At 37.0% G+C, this 11,506-nt stretch overlaps 1 protein-coding gene across 2 annotated transcripts in view; it reads right to left on the bottom strand.

The window, feature by feature from the left end:
• Positions 1-11,506, bottom strand: part of Mcm9 (minichromosome maintenance 9 homologous recombination repair factor) — an 89,398-nt gene that overhangs the window by 17,476 nt on the left and 60,416 nt on the right. For both annotated transcript variants that reach the window (XM_008835780.3, XM_017798872.2), the window contains one exon: positions 8,021-8,195. In XM_008835780.3, the coding sequence (XP_008834002.1) occupies positions 8,021-8,195 (175 nt within the window). The remainder of the gene's footprint in view (positions 1-8,020; positions 8,196-11,506) is intronic.

The raw sequence follows: 11,506 nt of genomic DNA, 5'->3' as shown, positions 1-11,506 counted from the left end.
CTCTCTCTCATTATATATATATATATATATATATATATATATATATATAATGTATGTGTATATATATACATAAAACTCATACCCCAAGCTGGTCTTGAACTCACAGAAATCCACCTGTCTCTGCTTCTCAAGTGCTGGGATTAAAGGTGTGCATGACCACACCATGCTCTAGGAGCTGTTTTTACATAAATCTAAAAACATGACAGCATTGGGGGCTGGAGAGATGGTTCAGCAGTTAAGAGCACTGGCTGCTCTTTCAGAGGACCAGGGTTCAGTTCCTAGTTCCCACATGGTGGCTTAACAACTACCCTTAATGCCAGGTCTAGGGGATCTGACACCCTTTTCTGGCCTCCACAGGTATTACATGCACATGATGCCCCTACATATAGTAGGCAAAACACTCATACACATAAAATAAAAATAAACAAAACTTTAAAAAAGAATGATAACATGTAACTGGGCCTCTCTTGAAGGCCATGAAGGAAAGCTCAACTACTTAGGAGGGCAGAATGAGTCTAAAGAAGATCTCAAACACACACAGAAATCAGTGACGAAGAAAGTAAGTCGCAATAATGAGAGAATAAGTTTGAAGATGAATAAACTTCTGGGGCTATGGTGCCAATGAGACATAAAGCTACTATTTTATATCTACTTCAACAAAATCTCATTCCACCAACTCATATTATAGAACAGTGGTTCATTATTACACAGAAGTCCAGTAGTATTCCCGGCTAGCAAATAACAGAGCTGGAACATTAATATAGCCAGGCTAGCTCTGAACTCTCTGCTCTTCATTATTATAGTAATTCTGAATACACAGAATTACCAATGCATTCTTGTGGTCGCTAAAAAATAAAGGGCTCTTGATGTTGGCTTCTGAACTTGCTCCAGTTCATGTTCCACATCTTATTATATGATATAAAAGCCCATTTCATGTGTATTCTCTACAGGAAACCAGCCAGCAGCTGAATAAGCTACAGTTGAGTCTACAGGCTGCCCATAATTTACAATCTCCCATAGGTGGCACTTTACAGGGTATCTTCTAAGTGCTCTCATTAGATGCGTGAATTTCTCACATACATTATTCTATTCTAAACTTGAAGACCTTCACAGCCCTACAGGCAACCCACCCAGCCTCCAGGTAGCTCTAGCCACTGGAAAGTCTTCCTTGTACCATTAGTAAATATACTTCCTTGAACCTCCTAGCCTTTGCTATTAAAGGATATACAACAAGTCTTTATAACTTTTTAAGTTTTTATATTTTTATAATTTTAAAAATATTTTATCTTTGACAACTTCATACATATATACAATGTCTATTGATCAGATTCACCTCTCATTACCCCTTCTTACCACCCCCAACTCCCTGTGAACCTCTTCTTCTTCCCAAGAAGTCTTTCTCTTACTTTCATGCATTTTTTAAATGACCCACCAAGTGTGATTAGGATTGCTTGCATGAGTGTGGGCCGTGGGGTCAGAACAAACTCATCTTTCATTTCTACTTTTGAGCTCTTCATAACTGTGCACTATTTCTAATTATTTTTTTAGATCTCGTTCAGATCAGGCACGGGTGATACATTAAAATATGTAGAAGTTGATGATATGTGATAAGCAACAAAAAGAATAATTACAAAAAATAAAAGTATTGGATTTCCATGTTCCCATGAGAAAATAGCAGCTTTTTGTATCTAAACTTCTCGATATCATTCTCCAAGCACATACAAATAATAAAACCCATGAAACAAAACTCGCAAAACAACAAAAAATCTAAGACATAGAATACTATGAACTTCAATTTATATACAAATAGAAAAAGACTTCAGAAATCAGCTAACCTACCTCTACAGCCCAAACTGCGTAGAAACCAGCGGAGAATGCGAGGTGAGAGTAATGGCTTCCATGTAATGGTGGAAAAGAGACAGGGCCAAAGAGGGGGCCTAGCTGGATAAATACCAGGAACACATTCTTATGGGCTATTTCTTTTCCCAGGCCCCTTCTTTAGCCCCTCTCTGCCTCTTGGGGGCCATGAGGTGACTACCTCTACTCTACCACATCTTTTGCAATGATGTTCTGCTTTAACACAGGCCTAGAAACTGGAGTCAGCTGACCCGGGACTGAAATTTCTGAAGCCATTAGACAAAGTAAATCCTTAAATTGATGTTCTCAGCAGTGGCAAAACCAACTACACAGATTCCAACAACATACAGCCTTAGGAGAATCGATACTAAGCACAAAAAGAACAAAGAAAGCTTGGCTATCATTTTTTCCTTTGTTATTAGAATGGTGGTGATGTAACTGCTCTGAAACTATTTTAGAGAGTCAAATAAGTTTTGAAATACAGAGAACACTGTAAACACCTTCACACATACACGTACAGCAGTTGTGAAGTGTCATTAAGTGTCTTCTCATGTAGGCCCAGAGTATTTTGACTAGATGGTGAATGCGTAAAGAAAAGACTGTATAACCATGTGAAGGCACTTAGCACTGCTGAACTGAACACTTAAAAGGCTGAGATGGTAAATTTTATGTTAAACGTATTTGACAGATCTGTGTGCTGGCTGCATGGCAAGCAATGAGTTAAGAAACTGACATATATGTATTTTACAAGAAAGGGCAGGCACTTATTTCACAGAGGGAGCTGGGGCTCAAGAAAGTTAGGTACATCCCAGAGGGCCAGAAAAGGAGTAAGACAGGCTGTGACTGACACTAGGTGTCTCTGAACCAGAAGTTATTCTTCTTTACTATAACAATTTTGATTTTTCCAAAAAAAAATCTATAATTTAGATATGCTTTACTTTAAATAAGGGATACTCATTGTTGCTGTCACTGTTGGATATTTGTTGCCTCTGAGTGATGACAGTGGTAGTAATTTTACAGAAAATTAAAAGAAGAAAATAGCTTGAGAGGAAAGGAGTTTGATTTCTTGGAAGCATCTGCTTTTCCTGGGAGTTCTTATTTCAAGCCATTTCTCTGTACGGAAAATGTGGAGCCTAAGGTGGAAGAGACTAAAATCCACACTGTACAATTGTTCTGTTTTAAAATAAAATTTAAATTTTGAAGTCTGAGATATGTTCAGCCTGGTTGAAATTTCCAGGCCAGCATGCACTATAATAAATGTTCAGAGTCAAAAGCAGTGACTCCTGATGCTAGTCAACATGAGCGGTCCTGCCATCACAGCAAATAGCCTGGAAATAAGTTTACTAAATTCAGAGAACACAGGAACCCCAGCTCTGTTACCATAATGTAATTATAAGTCTTCACTAAATTGATCAAGAAAAAAGAAACCTTTTCAAAATGGAAAATAAAGTATACAAAACTTACATAAATACATATTAGGCAATGTTAGGAATTGAGTCTTTTAAAATGCATGATAATAAAAGAGTATAAATGTCTCTATGAATCCAGAAATAGTTATATGGGGGTCACAATAGAATGCCGACAATATGCACACACGGCAACCAGTGAATAAAGACCCAGTTTAACTATGAGATCTAGAGAACAACATCCTGTAATTCCTTGGATGCAGTAAATTACCGCAATCTTTAAATGAAATAAATATGGCAAAGTGCTTTGCAAAGTAAAAATTCTTAAATAAATGTAAAAAAGTTAGAAGACTAAAATATTGGTTGTGGTCCATGTCTCTGTTCAAAGAAGGCTTTATACTGGGTAGAAGCCAAGACAAAGCAGAAACATTTGGGAGATTTTATCTTGAAACCATAATTCAAATGTTTTAATAGTAACCATTAACAACAATGCCCACCATAGCATAGAGGTCTAAAAAGGAATTCCTAGTGAAAAATTCGTGATTCAAGTTATTAAGACAGCTTCTTAGGCAAAATTATATATATATATATTTGACAGGTGGTTTAAAACAGAAACAATGAAAAAGTGACAATGAAGAGAACAGAAAGGTCACATCTCCTGCCTCCAGGCTAAGAGCCCCACAGACAAAGAAATCCAATCTGAAAATTATTCTTAAAATTATTTCCTTTGTGGGCTGGAGAGATGGCTCAGCGGTTAAGGACACTGTTCTTGCAAAAGACCCGGGTTTGAATCCCAGCATCCACATGGCAGCTAACAACTGTCTGTAACTCCAGTTCCAGGGGATCTGACAGACTCTTCTGTTCTCTGCGGGCATTGCACGACACGGGTGCACTTACCTACATGCAGGCAATACACACATACACATAAAATAAAAATAATAAATAAAATAAAAATAATTGTTTCCTTTGGAAGACGCTACTTCAGTTAAAACAGGGCCTTACTGCAGATGAACCTATCGTCTTCTCCAGCACTGTTACTTCTTTTAATCTCTCTTATATACTGGTTTTCTAGGCAGGTTCACTAACAAAGCTCAGAGCAAGGCTACGAACTGTTGCCTGTTCACACACAGATACTAGTCAGGGAAGAGATGAGTACAAGAACAGCAAATATTCAGAAACCTCAGAAGGAATTTGACAGAGTAAATTCATGTCTGATTCTAAAAGTAAATATAGGAGTTTCTGTGTTTTTAGAAGGTTATGGTGGCATAATTTACACAACACTAAAAAGTCATCACTTTAAGGTGCCCTTCCGTAGTCACTTCCCTTCCCTACCTCCAGCCAACACTGATCTCATCACTATTTTATGTGTCTTTTTGTGTCTGGCATCTTGTACTTTTTAAAAATATTTTTTGTATTTGTTATTTTTATTTTATGTGTATACATATATTGCCTGCATGTAGGTAAGTGCACCCACAACATGCAATGCCCACGGAGGACAGAGGAGGCTATTGGATCCCCTGGAACTGGAGTTATGGACAGTTAGCTGCCATGTGGGTGCTGGGATTTGAACCCGGGTCTTCTGCAAGAACAACCAATGTTCTTAACCACTGAGCCATCTCTCCAGCCCAATATTTTCATTTTTTTCTTAAAACAATGTGCTGGGATTTGAACCCGGGTCTTCTGCAAGAACAACCAGTGTTCTTAACTGCGAGCCATCTCTCCAGCCCCAGGCATCTTTTACTTGTAATAATGCTTTCAGCATCCATCCAGGTTGATGCATGTACCAATAGTCTATTTCCTTATATTGCTAGTAGTATTTCATTCTACCTAGCTATTACAGTTTATCCATTATCAGGTAACAGACAGGAGCCGTTTCCAGCTTGGGGGTGATTGTAAATAAAGCTGCTTAAACCATGTCTGTACAGGCCTTTTTCTTTCTTTGCATATGGATATCAAAGTGTTCTAGCATATCTGTTTCATTTATGTAAATTTTAAAAAATTAGTTTTAAGTTAGCATACAAAGTAATCGGTTTCATTATGGCATTTTCAAACATATGTATCAATTAGACTTTGTTCTAATTATCTCCTTCCCCCACTGCTCTACCTTGTCCCTCTTGCTGGTCTACTTCCTTCCTCTAAAAAGGCCTCCCTCTGCTTTTATGTCACATATGAATTCCATTCCCTTTTTTCCTCCCTCCCTCCTCACATGAGTTTTCTTCTTTATCTCTTACAGGAGAGAAAACATGTGTTATTTGTCTTTCTGAGTCTGTCTTATTTTGCTTAACATAATGATTTCCAGTTCCATTCATTTTCCTGTAAATGTCCCATTTCATTTTTCATTATGGCTGAACAAAATTCCATTGTGTAGATGTACAACATTTTCTTCGCTCATCTGTAGACGGAGCTCTAGGCTAGCTCCATTTCCTAAAGATTGTGAATACTGCAACAAACACGGATGTGCAAGTATCTCCGCTGTATGCTGACTTAGAGTCCTTCAGGTATATACCTAAGAGTGGTACAGCTGGGTCATATTGCAGATATATACTTTTTTTTTTGCTCGTTTATTTGTTCTGTGAAGCAGGGTCTCACTATTTAGGTATGGTTGGCCTGGAATTTGCTATGTAGACCACAACAGCCTTCAACTCACATAGCTCAGTCTGCCTCTGCCTCCCTTGTGTTGGGATTAAAGTCTTATGCTACCACGCCTGACAAGATATATGCACCTATTTTAAAGAAATCCCCAGCCAGGCATGATGGTGCAATGGCTTTAATCCCAGCACTCTGGAGGCAGAGGCAGGTGGATCTCTTGTGAGTTCAAAGTCAGTCTGGTCTACATAGTGAGCTCCAGGCCAGTACAAGTTCAAGTATACATTTTTGTCAGCACTGAATGAGCCTTTCCCCACATTCTTACCAGGATTTGTAGTCATTTGTTTTCTTGAAGATAGCCATTCTGATTGTGGTTAAATACAATCTCAAAGAAGTTTTACGCTCCCTGATGGCTAAGGATGGTGAGTACAGTTTACATATTTATTGACCATTTGTACTTCTTCATTTGAGGGCTGCCTATTTTGTTCATTAACTCATTTATTGATTGGATGATTGGGAGTTTAAGTGCTTATTTTTTGTATAATCTAGATATTAATCCCCTGTCTGATGTATAGTTAGTAACGATGTCTTCCCATTCTGCAGGCTGTCTCTTTACTCTGGTGACTATTTCCTTTGCTGTGCAGAGCATTTAATTTCATATAACAACATCTGTCAGTTGTTGGGATTGTTTCCCATGCTATTAATAGGAGTCCTTTTAAGAAAGACCTGGTCTATACTTTTAAGCGTTCTCACTAAATTTTCCTCTAGCTAGTTCAAAGTTTCAGGTCATACATTAAGGTCTTTGATCCAAGTGGAGTTGATTTCTTGTGCAGTATGAGAGATATGGTTCCAGTTTCATTCCTCTACCTGTGGCCATCCAGTTTCGCCAGCACCATTTGTCGAAGGGGCTGTCTTTTATTCCAGTGTATGTTTTGAGCATAACAAGTTCAAGTGTACATATTTTATAAAGTGCCAATCACCGTCTAATGACTTCTCATGGTATTGTTCTGAAAAATTAGCTAACTATATCTGTGATGCCATTTCTGGACCTGATTCTCTTCCACTGATATGTGTCTATTCTGATGCCAAGGTTATACTGTTCTAATTATTGACTAGTTACAGTAAATCTTAAAATACTGCTAAGTCTTTAATATTAGTCTTTTATCAAAACTTGTTTTGGCAAGTCTAATTTCTGTACTTTTCTACATAAAATTTAAAATCAGCCTATCAATTTATGAAAAAAGAAAACCCTGTTGGATTTTGACTGGAACTATCCTGAGTCTATAGTGATTTTGGGAATGACTTACATCTTAACAATATAATCTTCTAATCATTGGAACTAGATATAGTTCCCTGGTCTTCTATTTTGTTTTAATCAGTGTTTTATAATTTTTAAGGTATAAACTTAGAAGATTTTACTAGATTTATCTCTATATACTCCTTGAATTTTTCAAAATCCCTAATACTTAATATGCCAAGAGTACATATACAATATTTATTGGAAGAATGAGTTGAATCCTGTGTTGAAAGCTCTTCATAAATTCCTTCTACTAAGCTAAGTCAATCTATATTTATAGCTCTCTTGTTTTTGAGACAGTATCTCCCTGTAGTGGGGCTGACCTCGAACTCACTATGTAGACCAGGTTGGCCTTGAACTCAGAGGTCCTCTTGCCTCTGCCCCCCGAGTACTGGGATTAAAGGCGTGCACCACCACATCTGGCTTATTATATGTCATTTTTAACCTTTCTTTTCCCAATAACTCACTTTTATTTCCTTATATACATCTATAGTCTAGTAAGAAAAACCTCATAGTTGAAGGGTAATAACTGATGATCCCTAAGTATACCAAGAAGGTTCCCATTTCCCCAAAATCATTTTCTAAAAACATTTTATTATTTTTATTTTATGTGTATGAGTGGATTGCCTGAATGTATGTAAGTGCACCCGTGTCATGCAATACCTGTGGAGGTCAGAAGAGGGTGTCAGATTCCCCTGAAACTGGAGTTATGGACAGTTGTTAGCTGCCATGTGGGTGCTAGGAATAAACCTGGATCCTCTGCAAGAGCAGTCAGTACTCTTAATCACTGAGCCAACTCTCCAGCCTTTTACCCCGAATTTTACATTAAATAATTTCACTATTTCTACAGATTTTAAAGAACAGAAATGCTTACCCAGCTTTAGCAACACTTATAGTTTGTTGTTCCATTGCTTCATGGATACTGGTCCTATCATGCTCCTTGAGGCTATTAAACTCATCAATACAGCAAAGACCGGCATCTGCAAGTACTAAGGCCCCAGCCTCTAAATTCCATTCTCCAGAGTCTTTTACAGCAGTTACCGTCAGACCTGAGGAAACAAAAAAGTCACATCAATTTTCATTTTCAAAAGCTTATCTCATACCTATGAGATGGCTATTGCAGAGGATCTGAGTTCAGTTCTCAACATTATGTCAGATGGCTCACAAGCACCTTTGACTCCAGCTCCAGGGGATCTGATGCCCTCTTCTGGCCTCTGTGGGTATCTGCACTCACATACACATAATCACACAGACATACACATAAATAAAAATAAAAATAGATCTAAAATAAAAGAAGTCCTAGCTAATGTAGTGAGACAGGAAAAGGAAGCAAAAGGAACATGGATTGGGAAAGAAGAAATAAAATTGTCTTTGTTCACAAATAGGATGGCCATCTATGTATAATGTTTAAGCAACTATAATGAATAAGCAAGCAAGCAAAGGAAAAACAAACAAAACATCCCAACTTCTGGAACTAATAAGGAGTGACTACGTTTATAGGTTACCACACAAAACTCAGTTGCTTTCCTATAGAAGAGGAATGAGCAAGCTGAATTTGAAATTAAAAACACAATCCATTTACATTAGAGAACCCCCTACAATGAAATACTTAGGCATAGTTTTTTAAAATATACTCAAAATTTCCATGAGGAAAATTGCAAAATCCATACAAAACTACAGAGAGATATTTTATGTTCACAGATAGGAAGACAACATTGTCAAGATATTAGTTTCCAAAGAGAACTATAGATACAATGCAATTCCAATAAAAATCCCACTAAGTCATTTTGTGGCCATCAACAAACTGATTACATCTCTAGTTTATATAAATAGGCAAAATACTCAAAATAGCCAACTCAATAATTAAAGGTAAAGAACAATATTGGAAGATTGCCATCCAACTTGAAGAGTTACTCTAAAGATAGAATGACCAAGACTAAGTGAAAGACAAGAAGAGAAAGGGTGAAGAAATATTACAGGCTAGAGGAAGAGAACAAAAAGCCTACTGTCAACTGACCTTTGGCAAACTATCAAAGGCAATTCAATGAAGCAGAGAGTAGCCTTTTCAACAAGTAGTACTGGAACAACCAAACATCTGTATGCAACACAAAGAATCTAGGTATCTAGGTATAGACCTATGCCTTTCACAAAAATTAACTGACAATGAATTATAGACTTAAATATAAAAATACAAAACTACAAGACTAAGAGAACTTACATGTGGAACTTAGATTTAAAATTATTTGTACATGTGTGGATTTATGTATGTGGAAAGTCTCAAAACTTTAGAAAGGGGATCATGAGAGGGGGGTAAGAGATCTTAAGGAAGTGGGCAACAGAGTAATGGAACACATATGATAAGAAAGGATAAGGTGGGTACTAACTGGGGGAACCATCTAAATTGGGAGAGGAGGCCTGGGGGAGGACAACCAATAATGACATGTATGTATGAAGCCCAGGACTTTGTATGTTAGCCCCCAAAATAATAATAAAGAACACTCATTATTCAAAAAGTGCTAGAAGATAAAACAGAAAATTCAGGTGACTTTGGGTATCGTGATAACTTTTTAAATACAATGTAATAAGCATATCCATGAAAGAAACCAATTATAAACTAGGTTTTAATATTAAAACTTCTCTTTTGTAAAAGACACTGTTAAGGGTATGAGAAGACATAGATTGGGAAAAGTATTTGCAATTATCATGTCACAAAGGGTTTGTACCCCAAATATAAAAATAATTCTTAAAATGCAACACTAAGATAATTAACATCTCAATTAAAAACTGGGCAAAAGAGTCTAATGTACTCCTCCCTGACAAAGATACACAGATCGACAAGTAAGAATATGTAAAGATGTTCAGCATAGGCTATAATTAGCCAACTATGAGTTAAAATAATAATGAGATAGTATTATTAACCTATTAAAATGGCAGAAATTCAAAACACTGAGAACCCCAGTGATGATGATGATATGAACCAACAGGAAACTCTCATTGTTGCTGGGAATGTGAAACTGGTATAGCCATCTTTGAGATGGCTTCTTACAAAAACCTGCTCACAGGGGGGCTCAGCGGTTAAGAGCACTGATGGCTCTTGCAGAGGACTGGGGTTTGATTCCCAACACCCACATGGTGGCTAACAACTGTCTGTAACTCCAGTTCCAGGGGATCTGACACCCTCTTCTGACCTTCACAGGCATTGTAGGATGTGCATGCACTTACATACATGCAGGCAATATACTCATATACATAAAATAATAAATATTCTTTTAAAAACCTGCTAACAAATGTTTATAGAAGATATACTCAGAATTGCTAAAACTTGTAAGCAATCAACTTGTCCTTCAGAAGGCAAATGGTAAACTATTAATATATCAGACAACAGACTATCATTCATTGTTAGAAAAAAGAATTGAGCTATCAAGACATGGAAAGACACAGAGGAAAGTTGACTGAATACTGTTAGTTAAGTAAGAGAAGCTTAAAGACTACACACTATATGATTCTAACCATGTTACAGTCCTGGGGGAAAAAGAACCCAAACTACGGAGACAATAAAAAGATCAGTGGTTGCCAGGGATTGGAGGGAGGGAGGAAGAGATAAATAAGCAAAGCACAGAGGATAGGGTGAAGGCAATAAAACTATTCTGTATAATACTGTAATGGTGGATACCTACACATTTGTTAAGACCTATATAATGTACAAGAGTGAAACAGTAATAAAAACTATGTTATTCAAATGATGGTATGTCAACATAGGTTAGAAGAGGGATGTTGACAGTAGGGAAGATGTCTTTATACAGGTGAGTGGAAAGAAAAACAGGAGGTATATGGAACTCTGTACCTTCTGTTCAACTCTGTTGAATGCCTAATACCATTCTAAAAAGTGATTTTATCAAAGAGAAAAACTGTTGTGACAGTGAGTTTGGCAAAGATTTCATACATATGACATAACAAAAAGAAAAATCATAGGTTGAGCCTCATCAAAATTAAGAATAATTTGTTCTTCCAAAGACAATGTTAAGAAAATATGAAAAAAAAGTTACAGGAGAAAATATTTACAAATCATATATCTCATTAATGGGTTTCTATATGCAATATATAAAGAGCTCACAAAACTTAATAAGTTGAAATAAATAGCAAGAAGAAGTCTAAATAAACCTTTTACCATAGTAAATATAGTGGCTAGAGAGATGGCTTAGTGGTTAAGAGCATGTGCTGCTATTGTAGAAAACCTGGTTCAGTTCCCAGCACCCACATGGTGGCTCACAACTGTCTATAACCCCAGTTCCAGGCAATCTGTCACCCTCCTCTAGCCTCCACAGGTACCAGGCATGCACATGAGATATATATACATATA

The sequence above is a fragment of the Nannospalax galili genome, unplaced genomic scaffold, assembly GCF_000622305.1.
Source record: "Nannospalax galili isolate Female #2095 unplaced genomic scaffold, S.galili_v1.0 scaffold417, whole genome shotgun sequence".
Taxonomy (NCBI): domain Eukaryota; kingdom Metazoa; phylum Chordata; class Mammalia; order Rodentia; family Spalacidae; genus Nannospalax; species Nannospalax galili.
The sequence above is the reverse complement of the archived record's forward strand: the minus strand, read 5'-3'. Positions and strand labels throughout refer to the sequence as shown.